This window comes from Salvelinus sp. IW2-2015, linkage group LG6.2 (assembly GCF_002910315.2).
Source record: "Salvelinus sp. IW2-2015 linkage group LG6.2, ASM291031v2, whole genome shotgun sequence".
NCBI lineage: Eukaryota > Metazoa > Chordata > Actinopteri > Salmoniformes > Salmonidae > Salvelinus > Salvelinus sp. IW2-2015.
This window is the reverse complement of record NC_036846.1, coordinates 10,410,457-10,429,432: the sequence shown is the minus strand read 5'-3', so window position 1 is coordinate 10,429,432 and position 18,976 is coordinate 10,410,457. Positions and strand designations below refer to the sequence as shown.

The 18,976-nt window shown below is 45.3% G+C and overlaps 1 protein-coding gene across 4 annotated transcripts in view; it reads left to right on the top strand.

Annotated features, from left to right (window-relative positions):
* Nucleotides 1-18,976, top strand: part of LOC111965819 (E3 ubiquitin-protein ligase RNF130) — a 71,761-nt gene that overhangs the window by 50,915 nt on the left and 1,870 nt on the right. For 2 of the 4 annotated variants that reach the window (XM_023990152.2, XM_023990150.3), the window contains exons 6-9: nucleotides 1,117-1,199; nucleotides 9,448-9,544; nucleotides 12,739-12,961; nucleotides 18,262-18,355. In XM_023990152.2, the coding sequence (XP_023845920.1) occupies nucleotides 1,117-1,199; nucleotides 9,448-9,544; nucleotides 12,739-12,961; nucleotides 18,262-18,355 (497 nt within the window). The remainder of the gene's footprint in view (nucleotides 1-1,116; nucleotides 1,200-9,447; nucleotides 9,545-12,738; nucleotides 12,962-18,261; nucleotides 18,356-18,976) is intronic. The other 2 variants (XM_023990153.2, XM_023990151.2) reach the window with 1 other exon arrangement.

Genomic DNA, 18,976 nt, shown 5'->3' with positions numbered 1-18,976 from the left:
ATGACCCCAAACTTTTGAACAGTTGTGTGTATGTAGGTATATGTTTGTGTGTGTGTGTGTGTGTACAGTCAGCACATGCATGTTGGACTAGGCTAGTGTTCCCAGGCATGACTAGAGAGATGACAGGTCTGTGTTGTCTCAGTTCTTCCTGGCGTATCGATCGGTCCCTCCCTGTTCGTTTGGCACCGCGTGCTAATTCAGTCCCCGGCCAGGCGGGGCTGGGCAACCGTCTGTCCTTGTGCACCTCTGTGGCAGCTTCTCTACTGTCAGCAGAGATGGTTAGCCACCCTCCATAAATAACACAGCATTGATTACATCTGTCTGTCTGTCTGTCTCTCTCTCTCTTTCTCTCTCTCACACACATGCTCTCTTTATCAAACGGTTCTCTTTCTTTCTCTCTATCACACTTTTCTGCCATCCGTCTTTCAATCTATCACCCCCTCTTTCCTTATTTCCTTCCTTGGCTCTGCACCTCTCTTGTCATGCTTTGTGTCATTGCCCTCTATCGCTGTCTTTCACTCCCTCTCCCTTTACCTCTTTGCCCCTTTCACACCTCTTCTTCTCTCCTCTCTTCCCACCTTCCCCTCTCTCTCTTCCTCATATGGCATACTTAAGCATGACACCTTGTGATGGACATGCCAGGGCAGTCAGTCAGTCAGACGTGCCGCCACCTGCCGTGGCCGTTGTCACGGTGATGGGTGTGGTTGACACGGAAACGTGGCCATCAGTTCCATCCTTGACATGCTGATTCAACAAGAGTACTCTACTTAATTGTACTCTGTATACTGAACATGTTTCCCCTACCATTACGTTCCTTTACACAGGCAGCCAACCTGCCTACAATAATATAAAACTTTCAGTCCCAGCCCTGCTGGATGTCTAAAGGGTATTGATGTCTCTCCAAACAAACATTCAAGAGGAAACACTAACCATGTTTGGCACTGCACCTCGGCCTGTTGAACAAACCAGCTATTTATCATCTGGTTGAAAGTGAATATGAATTGTCAAAAGCAAAGTGTCTGATTGTCACTGTTCTTCCTCAGTAATAGATTGCTTTCTGTTCATTGTAGCTGTCTGACACTGACTGGCCTGTTCTGTTTGTCTTCTGTGCTGCAGGAAACAGACCCGGACTTCAACCACTGCGCCGTATGCATCGAGGGATACCAGCTCAACGACGTGGTCCGCATCCTGCCCTGCAAGTGAGTGTGTGTGTGTTTGGTGGGTTGACTGTGTGTGGGTGTGTGTGTACCTATATACATCCTAAGCTAGGAGTGTGGGACAGCCTGACACAGCCCTTGTGGCTCTTACACGCAACAAACTCTCACTCGGATTCGGAATACAACATGTCCGCCATCCACTCATTCTCAATGTCACACCATCTACTTACATCCCCTCCCTCCCTCCGAAGTGCGTTTCTACCCCTCCCTGAAGTTTCTCCTCCTGTCTGAGGCAATCTCCACACCCATCCGTCACATGGCGCCCTTTCCTTCCCTCCCTCCTCACCCCCCCATCAGATCCGTCTCACACCTTTCCTGCTGATCTGCTCAGTGGGACGACTGCACTGACGCACATCAGACTAGACCAGAAACACACCTCCCCACAGTTCAGCCATAGTTAATTTGCACATATTAAGATGTATCACACCACCAATAAGAAAGGGTAGATAGTTAATACTGTATTTCTGCAGGTGAGGTGACAAATCTTAAACCATAAAAACCTTGATACAATAGGAGGAGTCTTTACTACCTGTCAATCACCTCTGGTTTGACCATTTGGGTCTGATTTAGGATCAGTTGTAGGACACACACATACAGCGTGTTGGTTTAGTGGATCACTATGCTTTACAAAGGAAGTGGAAAATGTAATGTCAGTGAGAGTTGACATTTAAGCTCTTGCCAGGAAAAAGGAGCAAGAGAGAAGGAAAAGAAGATGGAGTTACGGAAAGTAACAGACCAGAGGAGGTATTGGAAGAAAAAAATAAGAATTATAATGAGCACGGGAAGGAGGGAAGGTGAGAGAGTGTGACAAAGGTAGAGAGAAAAGAGAGTTGTTCTCTAGCTAAATGGAGTCTGGTCTGTTTTGGAAACGCAGACACTATCAAGCCTGTCTTGTCTCGCAGCACACTGTGAGTCATAACCCCTGCTAGGTAGCTCCGGCTATATTTAGATCCAGTGCTGCCAAATGACTTGCACCCACAAACACACACACTTCCTCTTCCCCCGACACACACATACACATACAGTTGAAGTCGGAAGTTTACATACACTTAGGTTGGAGTCATTAAAACTCGTTTTTCAACCACTCCACAAATGTCTTGTTACAAACTATAGTTTTGGCAAGTCGGTTAGGACATCTACTTGTGATGACACAAGTCATTTTTCAAACAATTGTTTACAGAACAGATTATTTCATTTATAATTCACTGTATCAAAATTCCAGCAGGTCAGAAGTTTACATACACCAAGTTGACTCTGCCTTTGCACAGCTTGAAAAATTCCAGAAATTTAGTTAGCCTATTAGAAGCTTCTAAAGCCATATATAACATAATTTTAGTCAATTGTAGGTGTACCTGTGAATGTATTTCAAGGCCTACTTCAAACTCAGTGCTTCTTGCTTGACATCATGGGAAAATCTAAAGAAATCAGCCAAGACCTCAGAAAAACAATTGAGTGCCTCAGGACTACCTGCATGATGACTCCTTGCTGTCCACCTGGCTCTTGCTGCTGCTCCAGTTTCAACTGTTCTGCCTGCGGCTATGGAACCCTGACCTGTTACCCGGACGTGCTACCTGTCCCAGACCTGCTGTTTTCAACTCTCTAGAGACAGCAGGAGCGGTAGAGATACTCTCAATGGTCGCTATGAAAAGCCAACTGACATTTACTCCTGAGGTGCTTGACTTGCTGACGCCTCGACAACTACTGTGATTATTATTATTTGACCATGCTGGTCATTTATGAACATTTGAACATCTTGGCCATGTTCTGTTATAATTCTCACCTGCACAGCCAGAAGAGGACTGGCCACCCCTCATAGCCTGGTTCCTCTCTAGGTTCTTCCTAGGTTTTGGCCTTTCTGGGAGTTTTCCTAGCCACCGTGCTTCTACACCCTGCATTGCTTGCTGTTTGGGTTTTAAGGCTGGGTTTCTGTACAGCACTTTGGATATCAGCTGATGTAAGAAGGGCTATATAAATACTTTTGTTGGATCCACAAGTCTGGCTAATCTTGGGAGCAATTTCCAAATGCCTGAAGGTACCACGTTCATCTGTACAAACAATAGTACGCAAGTATAAACACCATGGGACCATGCAGCCGTCATACCGCTCAAGAAGAGACCACGTTCTGTCTCCTAGAGATGAACGTACTTTGGTCGCGAAAAGTGCAAATCAATCCAGAACAACTGCAAAGGACTTGTGAAGATGCTGGAGGAAACGGGTCAAAAGTATCTATATCCACAGTAAAAACGAGTCTATATTGACATAACTGAAAGGCTGCTCAGCAAGGAAGAGCCAATGCTCCAAAACATCCATAAAAAAGCCAGACTACGGTTTGCAACTGACATGGGGAAAATATCATACTTTTGGAGAAATGTCCTCTGGTCTGATGAACAAAATAGAACGTTTTGGCATAATGACCGCATTATGTTTGAAGGAATAGTGGAGGGCTTGCAAGCCAGAGAACACCATCCAACCGTGAAGCAGGAGGTGGCAGCATCATGTTATGGGGTGCTTTGCTTCAGGAGGGACTGGTGCACTTCACAAAATAGATGGCATCATGAAGGCAGGACAATTATGTGGATATATTGAAGCAACATCTCAAGACATCAATCAGGAATTTAAAGCTGGGTCGCAAATGGGTCTTCCCAAATGAACAATGACCCAAGCATACTTCCAAAGGTGTGGCAAAATGGCTTAAGGACAACAAAGTCAAGGTATTGGAGTGGCCATCACAAAGCCTGACTCAATCTTATAGAAAATGTGGGGCAGAACTGAAAAAGTGTGTCGAGCAAGGAGGCCTAAAAACCTGACTCAGTTACACAGCTCTGCCAGGAGGAATGGGCCAAAATTCACTCAACTTATGTGTAAGCTTGTGGAAGGCTACCCAAAACGTTTGACCCAAGTTAACAATTTAACGGCAATACACTCAATTAGTATTGGTAGCATGTTAACTTCTGACCACTGGGAATGTGATGAAAGAAATAAAAGCTGAAATAAATCATTCTCCCTACTATTATTCTGACATTTACATTCATAAAATAAAGTGTGATCCTAACTGACCTAAAACAGGAATTTTACTAGGATTAAATGTCAGGAATTGTGAAAACTGAGTTTAAATGTATTTGGCTAAGGTGTATCTAACATTTGACTTCAACTGTATATATATATATATTATATACTCCGAACATGCGTGCACACATAAGCATCAGCAGCGGACACACTTCTCTCTTTTTTCTTCTCACAACACCCTCCGCCCCTGTCCGGCAGTCTTGTTCTTGGAGACCAGCTGCTGTTTCTTCTCTGGCCTTGTGGATGTCAGAACATCCAGAGAGTGCTCCTCTACTTGCCTCCTCTCCTTCATCTGCACTAATGTGAAAGAACTAGACAGCTGATTCCCAGTAGACATCTGACCACCTCTATTTTGAATCAGATGGAGAGAAGATGGGTGTTCCTAGACTCAGGAGATGCACTGTTGTTCTTTAGTTGCAGCCAAATTAGCAGTCTAATCTCTGTGTAGTCGCATTGGGGCTGTGTTTAAAGGGTTACAACCTACTAGCTCTGCTAATAGCTACTTTATTGAGGAAAAATGTACTTTCAATGAGGTTGTCCCACCTAGCTATTGTTTTTTTTTCTTTTACCCAATGGGATATCCAATTAGTCTTGTCCCATCGCTGCAGTTCCCCTAAGGACTCGAGAGGCTGGTCCTCCGATTCACAATCCTGCCACACTGCTCGCTTAACACAGAAGCACCAATGTGTTGGAGGAAACACTGTTCAGCCCACCACAAGGAGTCTCTAAAGCGCGATGGGACAAGGATATCCCGGCCTGCCGAACCCAGATGATGCTGGGCCAATTGTGCTCCGCCTCATGGGTCTCCCTGTCACAGCCGGAGGTGACACAGCCTGGGATCGAACCCAAGGTCTGTAGTGACGCCTCAAGCACTGCAATGCAGTGCCTTAGACCGCTGCACCACTCAGGAAGCCCTAGCTATCTTTTTTATTTATCCGTTATTTTACCAGGTAAGTTGACTGAGAACACATTCTCATTTACAGCAACGACCTGGGGAATAGTTACAGGGGAGAGGAGGGGGATGAATGAGCCAATTGTAGACTGGGGATTATTAGGTGACCATGATGATTTTGAGGGCCAGATTGGGAATTTAGCCAGGACATCGGGGTTAACACCCCAACTCTTATTATAAGGGCCATGGGATCTTTAATGACCTCAGAGAGTCAGGACACCCATTTTAACGTCCCATCCGAAAGACTGCACCCTACACAGGGCAGTGGGATATTTTTTAGACCAGAGGAAAGAGTGCCTCCTACTGGCCCTCCAACACCACTTCCAGCAGCATCTGGTCTCCCATCCAGGGACTGACCAGGACCAACCCTGCTTAGCTTCAGAAGCAAGCCAGCAGTGGGATGCAGGGTGGTATGCTGCTGGCTATTCATATTAAGATGAATGCACTAACTGTAAGTCACTCTGGATAAGAGCGTCTGCTAAATGACTCAAATGTAAATGTTTAGTTTGGCCCAACTGACACAAGGACGATGTACCCACTCCTTCCTCAGACCAGTTCAGTCCAGATCAGATATCAGAAATGTAAACGGGCCGTCTACCATTAATGCTCTCCATCCATCCTGCTTATCCAGTCTCTGTCAAAGAGGAGCAATCAGAGAGGCTGTGAGAAGGGGAAGTGAAGAACACAGGTCCTTCCTATGAGGCAAAAAGGGCAAGACTTCATATACAGTATTACCTCGTCCTCACAGAAGGTGTGGACGTGCTGATAGTCGGGCTAGCATTAAATGAAGTTGAAAAGTCAGAAGTGTCTGAGCAGGGCTCTCCAGATCGCCTTCCCTCCAGGACATCTACAGCACCCGGTGTCACACGAAGGCCAATAAGACCACAGCCACCCGAGCCACGGCCTGTTTACCCCACTACCATCTAGAAGGCAGAGACTGTACATGTTCATCAAAGCTGAGACCGAGAGACTGATAACCAGGCCATCAGACTGTTAAACAGTCATCACTAGCTGGACTCCACCCAATACCCTGCCCTGAACTTAGTCACTGTTACTAGTCGGCTACCACCCGGTACTCTACCCTGCACCTTAGAGACTGCTGCCCTATGTACATAGTCATTGAACACTGGTCACTTTAATAATGTTTACATACTGTTTCACCCACTTTACATGTATATACTGTATTCTAGTCAATGCTCATCCTATATAACTACTGCTGTGTGCACACCTTTTCTAATCATATATTGTCCATAATGTCTATACACACCATCAAATACAGATAGATTTGTATTCCAGACACTGACATTGCTCGTTCTGATATTTCTTCATTTACATTTTTTATTTTATTTGTGTGTGTTGTATTGTTTGTTACTACTGCACTGTTAGAGCTAGAAACATAAGCATTTTGTTGCATCTGCGATAACTTAAGCAAAATATGTGTACGCGACCAATAAAATGATTTGATTTGACATCGTTGCAACTGATTTTAAACAGTTTTTTTTGCCTCAGGCCTCAACCTGCTATTATTTAATTAGGTGAAAGACATGCAATGCACAATAATCATTATCTCAGAACTACTGCATACATAAGTGTCAGTTAGTCTACCTAAAGAGCTAATTTCTGTTTGCAATCCATAGGTAGGCTAATTACAGATTTGGAGTAACCTGTGCAGTTGACTGGTCATGTTAGTAGTACCAAAATGTACCTTTTGATTTGTGCCCTTCATCAGGTATGTGGTTTTAGGGCACACTGCAATGATACCAAGATGGACATGATCCTGATGGTAAACGCAGAGAGAGAGAGAACAATGGAGAGGCAGAGCGAGAGAGAGAGAGAGCAATGGAGAGGCAGAGAGAGAGCAATGGAGAGGCAGAGAGAGAGAAATGGAGAGGCAGAGAGAGAGCAATGGAGAGGCAGAGAGAAAGCGCGAGAGAGAACAATGGAGAGGCAAAGAGAGAGAGTGAGAGAGAACAATGGAGAGGCAGAGAGAAAGAGCGAGAGAGAACAATGGAGAGGCAAAGAGAGAGAGTGAGAGAGAACAATGGAGAGAGAGGTGAACATGGCTGTTTATGTAGAGTGGAGTTTATCGGTCCTTATCACGTGTGTGCATACTGCATCCTCCTCTATGTTCATACTGTATCTCTGAACACCAATCCCTCTGGTGCCTCCCTTAAGTACACGCTGCTATCCCCAATCAATAACTAAAAGCATTGAAGTAAGGGAGTACACTTGACCTGCCATCAGCCATTCAATTTGTCTCTGTACATTTAATATCAGTCTATAGGACAATGTCTTGTCAATAGAGGGATGATTTTCTGGTCAGACTTGAATGGACTGACAGGCAGGCTGGCTGGCAGGCAGTCAGACAGGAAGACAGCCAGCCAGGCAGGTAGGCAAGCGGACAAATATTTGAAATGCCGTAACATGCCATCTGGATAAACCGAACATACCAACCAAGACAGGAACAACAAACATAAGTATCTCGGTATGTTGTTGTTGTTCTGTGATGGCATCTGTTATAGTATCTCATAGGTATCTACCCGTCTGTCCGACTGTCATTTTGTTCTCTGTTTTTACTCTGCTCTAAGAAAGAGTGTGTTTACTATGGCACCCTATTCCCTATATAGTGCGCTACATTTGACCAGAGCCCAATGGGCCTTCTGGGATGCAGGCAAAGACTGTGAGCGGAATCTTTTCCAGACTGGAGTGTCTCACAGCATACACATACAGACAGACTGACTTTACATCAGTCACACACACATTTAAACTGTCAAACAATCACACAAACTACTACACAAGCTCAGCCTTTGACACATTCCCAAACACTATCACACTGGTTATATAAACAGACATGCACGCACACACACACACACAATCAAAGCTTATTGACACACACACACACACACACATGCTTATCCAAGTCTCACTACAATCACAGCTTATCCAAAAGTCTCTCTCTTGCAGGACTGCTTCTTACTGCCCACTGACTTTCTCCCCAAGCCATTGTATGGTAAACAGACTCATCATTAATGTATGGAGCCCTTGTTTTCTGTGCCCCCCTTGAAAGAAAGTAAAGCATTGGTAGAGGGCCGCTGCAAGTGGCTTCGATAAGGAACAGAACATGCCCAGGAAATGCCCAGCCATGTTAGACAGGCACTTAACAGAATCAACATGCACTTTTATGTTTGTCCTTAGGAATCGGCGGTTAAGTATTTTCTATTATGCATGGTTGGTACTGGCACTTAAGGATTTGTTCTTTAGCGATGATGTAATGGGGCCTTGTATTGTTTTATGGATGCTCATCATGAGGATCTTTAATGTTGAAATGATTCATGCACCATGCTTTTGATAAAGCCATTAAGCAGTTAAGGTTAGTGATATATTATGAGGTAGGCAAGACAAGCTACAGTAAATCTGGTCCTAATGGTCCTTTTGAAGTGCATTGAAACTGGCAGTCCGGCATCATATAAAAATAGGGAGCAGAAAGCTATCTCAAACATGAAGTTTCTCTCAGATCCACAATGGCTGTCTTGTGTCCAAGTTGCGCCACAATGATCACTGTGTCTTAAAGCGTGACTCGTTTCGGTAACACTTCATAATAAGGTCCCTTAATAAACCATTTATAAACAGGTTGTAAAGAGTTGACTTACCATTTATGAATCGTTGTTCCTACATTTGTAAATGTCAGTGAGCAATCTCTTAAGTCTTGTTTTATTCTTTTTTATATTTTAGGATACCCATTAGCTGTTGCTGAAGCAGCAGTTACCCTTCCTGGGGTCCACATTTATACATTTTATTTATAAATACTATTTTAAGTAAACTGCCTTTTTCATCAGCATGCTAGCTTAGCATTAGCAAGCCTAGCATGCTGACGAGAAAGGCAGTTCAATTAAAATAGTGTTTATAAATGCATAATTGACTATTTAGAGATTGCTTATTGACATTTACAAATGTAGGAATAATGATTCAGAAAGGGTAAGTCAACTGTTTATAAATGGTTTATTACAGGACCTTAATAAAGTGTTATATTTACTCTTTCATACTCTAGGCCCAACTTGTCAGCTCAAACAGAGCGGTCATTGTGCAATCGCAGGACGTAAAGGGGCCATGTCTGTCTTTGAAGAGTCGCATATAGGCTGTTGTGGGGCTTGTTTGTGGAGGTGGTTTCCTGCTCTTCAACCGTGTTCTTTGTTTCTGTGTCTCTCTGCACAGGCATGTCTTCCATAAGCTGTGTGTGGACCCCTGGCTGAATGAGCACTGTACTTGTCCCATGTGTAAACTGAACATCCTCAAAGCTCTGGGCATCATGGTGAGTATTAGTGTAGTCAATATCTCAATGCCTTATCAGTAGAAATGTGTTAGAAGTCAGTATACAAATGTTATCCGGCAATGCCAGTACTCATTCAAAACAAAGTGTGATCAACTTCACAAACGACTCTTGACCCAAATAATGAGGAAAAAGATCATATATTGTCATTTTCTCAATTTACATGGTTGTTGATTAACAGTAGAATACAACGAAACCTGTGTTGCGTTGTAGATTAAGGCGTTATTTCCCCAGATTGCCCTTCACATGCTGCTGCTCCCCATCATTGTGACAGACCATGTTCATCCTTGGGCGCGCTCAGTACGATGTAACGTTTTGGAACATTCAGATAGAAATAGGCTATGTAGAACAAACATGCCTCTCTGACATGTAGAATAAGGAATCACATCAGCTTTATTCATGGAATTTCTATCTGCAACGTTTGAGAATGTTTTGCGACTGAACATGGCCCAGGCAATTGCGTAACCATCTGTTTATGCCAGCTGTGTATGACCTCATCCGTAGTCCTAGTATTCCCCCTGCTGGTAAGTTATGGAACTATTGCTCAGACGTCAGAAACTAGTCAAACCAGGACTAAAGTGGTATCATCACATCTGATGAGCTGCTACAAGAGCTATTTTCTCTGAAGCTAAGTGTTCATGTTAAGGTCATGGTCAAAATCAGGGTCAGCGATCAGCATGAGTTAATACGACACAAATTAGACTTTCCTCTTACCCTTGTGTTTAACCACTAGCCATACCATTCCTCTAACCGTTGTTTAACCACTAGCCATAACATTCCTCTAACCGTTTAACCTCTAGCCATAACATTCCTCTAACCGTTGTTTAACCACTAGCCATAACATTCCTGTAACCCTTGGTTTAACCTCTAGCCATAACATTCCTCCAACCGTTATTTAACCACTAGCCATAACATTCCTCTAACCCTTGTGTTTAATCCTAGCCATAACATTCCTCCAACCGTTGTTTAACCACTAGCCATAACATTCCTTTTAACCCTTGTGTTTAACCACTAGCCATAACATTCCTCTAACCCTTGTGTTTAACCTCTAGCCATAACTTTCTAACCGTTGTGTTTAACCACTAGCCATAACATTCCTCTAACCCTTGTGTTTAATCTCTAGCCATAACATTCCTCCAACCGTTGTTTAACCTCTAGCCATAACATTCCTCCAACTGTTGTTTAACCTCTAGCCATAACATTCCTCTAACCCTTGTGTTTAACCATAGCCATAACATTCCTCCAACCGTTTTTTAACCACTAGCCATAACATTCCTCTAACCTTGTGTTTAATCTCTAGCCATAACATTCCTCCAACCGTTGTTTAACCACTAGCCATAACATTCCTTAACCTTGTGTTTAACCACTAGCCATACACTCCGCTAACCTTGTGTTTAACCACTAGCCATAACATTCCTCTAACCTTGTGTTTACCACTAGCCATAACATTCCTCTAACCGTTGTTTAACCACGCCATAACATCCTCTAACCGTTGTTTAACACTAGCATAACATTCCTCAACCGTTATTTACCACTAGCCATAACATTCCTCTAACCGTTGTTTAACCACTAGCCATAACATTCCTAACCCTTGTGTTTAACCACTAGCCATAACATTCTCTAACCCTTGTGTTTAACCACTAGCCATAACATTCCCTAACTTGTGTTTAACCACTAGCCATAACATTCCTGTAACCCTTGTTTAACAAGCCATAACATTCCTCTAACCGTTGTTTAACACTAGCCATAAATTCCTCTAACCGTTGTTTAACCACTAGCCATAACATTCCTCAACCGTTATTAACCACTAGCTAACATTCTTTAACGTTGTTTAACCACTAGCCATAACATTCCTCTAACCCTTGTGTTTAACCACTAGCCATAACATTCCTCTAACCCTTGTGTTTAACCACTAGCCATAACATTCCTCTAACCTTGTGTTTAACCACTAGCCATAACATCCTCTAACCCTTGTGTTTAACCACTAGCCATAACATTCCTCTAACCTTGTGTTTAACCACTAGCCATAACATTCTCTAACCGTTGTTTAACCTAGCCATTACATTCCTCTAACCGTTGTTTAACCTCTAGCCATAAATTCCTCTAACCCTTGTGTTAACATAGCCATAACATTCTCTAACCGTTGTTTAACCTCTAGCCATAACATTCCTCTAACCCTTGTGTTTAACCACTAGCCATAACATTCCTCTAACGTTGTTTAACCTCTAGCCATAACATTCCTCTAACCTTTGTTAACCTCTAACATAACTTCCTCACCGTTGTTTAACAACTAGCCATAACATTCCTCCAACCGTTGTTTAACCCCACATAACATTCCTCTAACCCTTGTGTTTAACCACTAGCCATAACATTCCTCAACCCTTGTGTTTAACCACTAGCCATAACATTCCTCTAACCCTTGTGTTTAACCTCTAGCCATAACATTCCTCTAACTCTTGTGTTTAACCACTAGCCATAACATTCCTCTAACCGTTGTTTAACCTCTAGCCATAACATTCCTCTAACCGTTGTTTAACCACTAGCCATTACATTCCTCTAACCGTTGTTTAACCTCTAGCCATAAATTCCTCTAACCTTGTTTTAACCACTAGCATAACATTCCTCTAACCGTTGTTTAACCTCTAGCCATAACATTCCTCTAACCGTTGTTTAACCTCTAACCATAACATTCTCTTAACCGTTGTTTAACAACTAGCCATAACATTCTCCAACCGTGTTTAACAACTAGCCATAACATTCCTCCAACCATGTTTAACCATAGCCATAACATTCCTCTAACCGTTGTTTAACCACTAGGCCATAACATTCCTCTAACCCTTGTGTTTAACCTCTAGCCATAACATTCTCTAACCTTGTGTTTACCACTAGCCATAACATTCTCTAACCGTGTTGAACCTCGCAAACATTCTCTAACCGTTGTTTAACCTCTAGCCATAACATTCCTCTAACCGTTGTTTAACCACTAGCCATAACATTCCTCTAACCCTTGTGTTTAACCTCTAGCCATAACATTCCTCTAACCGTTGTTTAACAATTAGCCATAACATTCCTCCAACCATCGTTTAACCACTAGCCATAACATTCCTCTAACCGTTGTTTAACAACTAGCCATAACATTCCTTTAACCCTTGTGTTTACTCCCCTACCCCCTTTAGCCCAACCTACCGTGCGTGGACAACGTCGGCTTCGACATGGACCACAGGATAGGGCGCAGCCAGACGATGGCCAGCCAGCGGACAGCCCTAGTGGACCTGTCCAGTGAGACATCCATCAGCCTGGAGCCCCTGCAGCAAGGCCACCCTGGCACTGGACCCCAGATCCCCTCAGAGAGCGGAGAGCTCACCCCCCGCACCGGAGAGATCAACATCGCCGTCACCAGTAAGCAGCTTCCGCCTTGGACAACCTTTCTAGTCTTCAACTCAAGTTTAGATTTTATTTCAAATGACTTCATTGATATGAAAGGTTACATTCAGCATTATATCTTTAGAACACACTGTGACCTATGCACAGCAAGGCACTTCACCCTAATTGCTCCAGGGTCACCGTTGATAATGGCAGACCCCGGCCGTGACCCCACTCTCCGAGTGTGTCTCAGGGAGAGTTGGGATATGCAAAAAAAAAAAAACATTTCCAATTCACACATGCGTATAATGCACACTTGTATCTGTGTAAAATGGGACAAATATAAACATCCACCAAATGTATATAATTATTATGTAAGCTCGGAACATAGGAATAAATCAAATGTAGCCTTTTCATAGTTCACAAACTTAGTGAAGGCATTAGCCTCTGAAAAATGAAAGAAAAAAATATATATATCTTGTTATGCTATTTAAATTAGGTAAAATTAGGTAAATCTAAACTAAACGCAAAATTATAATTCTAAACCACTTGCACGCGCGCGCACACACACACTCAAAAGATAGATCCTAAATCCCTCCCTGCCCCTTTATCCCTCCCTTCACTAAAAGTGAGATTAGTTGTGTTCTGTTTTGTCAGCAAAAAGACAACCACTTTTAAAAGGATTACACGACAACCTCTGGATCCTCTCCTGCTCTCTGTCTCTCTTTGTCTTTGACTCTGCATTTAGATTTCAGTCTCCTTTCACACTTTCCCTTGACCTTGGACACAGACACACACACCCCCCCCCCCCCCCCCAGAGACTTGTCTCCTGTAGGTCACATTGCTCCCTGCACCCCCCTCCGACTCCCCGCTGCCGCTGTCTGTTTAATCCATAATCCCTATCCAACTGATCCTAGCCCCAACCATGAGAAGGCAAAATGCACAACTGACCTAAGAGGACCTCTTGAACCACAATCTGTTTTACTGTGCATAACTATTTATGAAGGAGGGGAAGATGTGATTTCACAGCACTGCACCAAAAAAATAAGAACATGCACTGCAGTTATTATTGCAATACTACTACTTGTTTATTACTGCAATACTACTTGTTTATCGTTCTTTCACTTATAGCTAGTAATTATAAATCAGTAATGCTGTGTGTCATGTGTTGCTGTCTTGCTATGTTGTTGTCTTAGGTCTTTCTTTATGTAGTGTTGTCTCTCTTGTTGTGATGTGTGTTTTGTCCTAGATTTATATTGTATTTATTTTTATCCCAGGCCCCTGTCACACCCTGGCCTTAGTATTCTTTGTTTTCTGTAATATTTTGGTTAGGTCAGGGTGTGACAGGGGGGATGTTTGTGTGTATTTGTCTCATCTTGGGTGGTTGTATGGTATAGGGGGTTTTGGTAGAGTGTATGGGTTTGTGTTGAGTGTAGGTGGAGACACGCACCCTATACCGTGTCTAGGTAAGTCTATGGTTGCCTGAATGGTTCTCAATCAGAGACAGCTGTCATTCATTGTCTCTGATTGGGAGCCATATTTAAGGCAGCCATAGGCATTAGGCTATTGTGGGTAATTGTCTATGTGTAGTGTTTAGTGTCAGCACTATTTGTTTGAATAGCTTCACGGTCATCTGTTTGTTGTTTTTGTTCGTTTGTTCGTCTTCATAATAAAAAGAAGATGTCGTTCTATCACGCTGCACCTTGGTCCACTCTGCCTCAAAGTTACGACGATCGTGACAGAATTACCCACCAAACAAGGACCAAGCAGCGTGTTAAGCAGCAGCAGGAGCAACCTACACAGGATTTATGGCAATGGGAGCAGAGTCTGGACTATACTACGTGGGAGGAGATCGACAGGTGGGCGATCGACCCAGGGAGAATGCCGGAGCCCGCCTGGGATTCTCTGGAGCAGTGTGAGGAGGGATACCGGCGAATGGAGGCAGCACGACGACGCGGTAGGAAGCCTGTGTGAGTCAGCCCCAAAAAATTTTGGGGGGGGGGGGGGCTAAAGGGTAGTGTGGCGAAGTCAGGTAGGAGACTTGCGCCAACTCTCTATGCTTACCGTGGAGTGCGAGAGTACGGGCGAACCCGTGTTATGCGGAAGAGCGCATGTGTCTCCTGTACGTGTGCATAGCCCGGTGCGGGTTATTCCACCTCCCCGCACTGGCAGAGCTAGATTGAGTATTGAGCCAGGTGCCATGAACCGGCTCAATGCGTCTGTCTCCAGTGCGTCTCCTCGGGCGGCATAACATGGCACCAGCCTTACGCATGGTGTCCGTTCGCCTACACAGCCCAGTGCGGGTATTTCACCTCCCCACTGGTCGGGCTACGGGGGGCATACAACCAGGTAAGGTGGGCAGGCTCAGTGCTCAAGGGAGCCAGTACGCCTGCATGGTCCGGTATATCCGGCCGCACCCTCCCCGCCCCAGCCCAGTACCACCAGCTGCCAAACACGCACCAGGCTTCCAGTGTGTCTCCAGAGACTGTTCTCTCTCCGCACTCCGCCTATGGTGCGTGTCTCCAGCCCGGTACACCAGTTCCGGCACAAGCCTCCTGTGCGTCTCCAGAGTCCTGTGTGTCCTGTTGCTGCTCCCCGCACTAGCCTTAAGGTGCGTGTCCTTAGCCCGGTACCACCAGTTCCGGCACCACGCACCAGGCCTACTGTGCTCCTCAGCCGCCGAAGTCTGCGTCTGCCCAGAGCCGTCAGAGCGCCCGTGCGCCAGAGCCGTCAGAGCTGCCCGTCTGCCCAGAGCCGTCAGAGCTGCCCGTCTGCCCAGAGCCGTCAGAGCGCCGTCTCAGCCGTCAGAGCTGCCCGTCTGCCCAGAGCCGTCAGAGCTGCCCGTCTGCCCTCCAGAGTCTCAGACTGCCCTCTGCCCAGAGCCGTCAGAGCTGCCCGTCTGCCAGAGCCGTCAGAGCTGCCCGTTCCCAAGAGCGTCAGAGTGCCCGTTCTCCCAGAGCCGTCAGAGCTGCCCGTCTGCCCAGAGCCGTCAGAGCTGCCCGTCTGCCCAAGCCGTCAGAGCGCCTTCGCCCAGATGCCGTCAGAGCTGCCGTCTGCCCAGAGCCGTCAGAGCTGCCCGTCTGCCCAGAGCCGTCAGAGCTGCCCCAGAGCCGTCAGGCTGCCAGAGCCGTCAGAGCTGCCCAGAGCGCAGAGCTGCCCGTCTGTCCCGAGCCGTCAGAGCTGCCCGTCTGTCCCGAGCGTCAGAGCTGCCCGTCTGTCCGAGCCGTCAGAGCTGCCCGTCTGTCCGAGCCGTCAGACTGCCGTCTGTCCCGAGCCGTCAGAGTCGCCCGTCTGTCCCCTCGAGCTGCCCGTCTTGTCCCGAGCCGTCAGAGCGCTCGTCGCCCGAGCCGTCAGAGCGCCGTCTCCGCCTAGACCGCCCGTACTGTCCGAGCCTCAGAGCCGCCGTCTGTCCGACCTCAGAGCCCCGTCGTCCGAGACTTCAAGCCGCCCGTCTGTCCCGAGCTGCTAGAGCGTCCGCCAGACAGGAGCAGCCAGAGCCGTCCGCCAGACAGGAGCAGCCAGAGCCGTCCGCCAGACAGGAGCAGCCAGAGGCCGTCGCCAGACAGGAGCAGCCAGAGCCGTCCGCCAGACAGGAGCAGCCAGAGCCGCGCACAGGAGCAGCCAGACGCCGCCAGCAGGGCAGCCAGAGGCCCGCCAGGTCGTCTGTTTGTTGTTTGTTTCGTTTGTTCGTTTTCATAATAAAAAGAAGATTCGTTCTATCAGCTGCGCCTTGGTCCACTCTGCCTCAAAGTTACGACGACGTACTGACACCCCGTCTCCCAGGAGGCCTTTTGTAGACTTCATTGTAAATAAGAATTTGTTTAACTGACTTGCCTAGTTAAATAAAGGTTAAATAAATAAATAAAATAAAACATCAATTTGAATGAATAGCTGATCCTGTGAGTAGTTCATAATCTGAATAATAGTGAATAAGAGTTGCTAGATAACTCGTAGTACCTAAACCTGTTTCAGGATAGCCCTACTTCTATAAATTAATGAAATCAGTCTTATATAAGTTCTCTCACGTCACCCCGCTCCCCGTCTCTCCCATGGCTTCCAGTTGAAGCTCGCATCCGCTACAGACATGGTGCTTGCCTACGGAGCTGTGAGGGGAACGGCACCTCCGTACCTTCAGGCTCTGATCAGGCCCTACACCACAACAAGGGCACTGCGTTCATCCACCTCTGGCCTGCTCGCTCTCCTACCTCTGAGGAAGTACAGTTCCCGCTCAGCCCAGTCAAAACTGTCGCTGCTCTGGCACCCAATGGTGGAACAAACTCCTCCACGACGCCAGGTCAGCGGAGTCAATCACCACCTTCCGGAGACCCTGAACCCACTCTTTAAGGAATACCTAGGATAGGATAAAGTAATCCTTCTAACCCCCCCCCCCCCCTTAAAAGAGTTAGATGCACATTGTAAAGTGGTTGTTCCACTGGATATCATAAGTTGAATGCACCAATTTGTAAGTCGCTGGATAAGAGCGTCTGCTAAATGACTTAAATGTAAATGTAAATAAAATCCACCAAATTTCTGCTGTTTGATAATGTGACCCAGGTTCCCTCTCATTTCTGCTGTTTGATAATGTGACCCAGGTTCCCTCTCATTTCTGCTGTTTTGATAATGTGACAGGTTCTCTTCATTTCTGCTGTTTGATAATGTGACCAGGTTCCTCTCATTTTGCTGTTTGATAATGTACCCAGGTTCTCTCTTTCTGCTGTTTGATAATGTGACCCAGGTTCCTCTCATTTCTGCTGTTTGATAATGTGACCCAGGTTCCTCTCATTTCTGCTGTTTGATAATGTGACCCAGGTTCCTTTCATTTCTGGTAAACCTCAAAGGGCTCCTATAGTGAAAGTTATGCCTGTTCTCTTTCAATGTGGACAGTTTTACCTGACTTTTCTCAATTTAAAGAGACTGCACGTTACGTTAGTAACATGCAGTATAGATGGACCTAGATGTGCCTCGGTTTCTCTTTTTGTCGCCGTTGGATGCGTCTGCAGTGTGGATGCATGTGTGGATGGCGTGCGGTGTGGATGTGTTTTGTGCCTGTGTGTACATAACTGTCTTTACGCTATGCCCATGCTTCCAGGTCTTTCTCTCCGGTCTTTAAGCTGGTCCTGGTAAATGTCTCCTTTCTCCTGCCTCTCTCCGTGTCGCTCTCTGGATATTTCTCTGGATCTTAAGGACGTCTTTTCTTTATCTCTTCGTTTTCCTGACTTTACTGCTGGATTTCAAAGAGGAAATATCTTTTGTGTTTTCCTGTTTGGCCTCGTCGGTTTTTAACCCAATGCATGTTGGGCTGCAATGACCCCCCCCCTCTTTCCTTTCATTGACAGAGGAGTGGTTTATAATCGCCAGCTTCGGCCTTCTCAGCACTCTCACTCTGTGCTTTATGATCATCAAGGCCACAGCCAGCTTCTCCAGCCCTGAGTGAGTACCACCATATACTTCCAGAATTCAATACATTCAATATGTCTACTCCTTCATTACATTTCAATCAAGCCTATTGATAAAGCTTGAGTCACAGATTATTGTTGTCTATTTAATTTCTGCTTAACTAAGCCCGAATCCAGGGCTATACTTCTTGATTTGTGGATATCGGAAAATTGGCTCAACTCAGGCTACTTTGAACCATTGTCAAGACAATGGAGTTTGGATACAGTCCAGACAGATGCAAAACAGTCAGACTAGTATTCAAATGTGGCAAACTTCCATTTCCATGAATTTACTTTACTTGGATCGCAGCTAACATAAATCTAAATACTTTAACAGCATAATTGTTTCATACTGTACAGTATATGTGTACTGAAGTTAAGTACAGTTGACATGGGTACTGGCATGTATCTAATACAGAGAGAGTTTGAAAAGTAATGAAATATTGGATTGTGAATGTTCTCACATGAACTAACAAGGATACTGTATAAAGTAACACGGAAGGCTCCATCCATCCCCTCTCAGACAAACTTCAAAAGTATTGGAGCTAAGTGCCTTAACACGAGAACATCATGGTTTAAAAGAAGATTAAAAGTATTTATGTTCAGATCAATTACA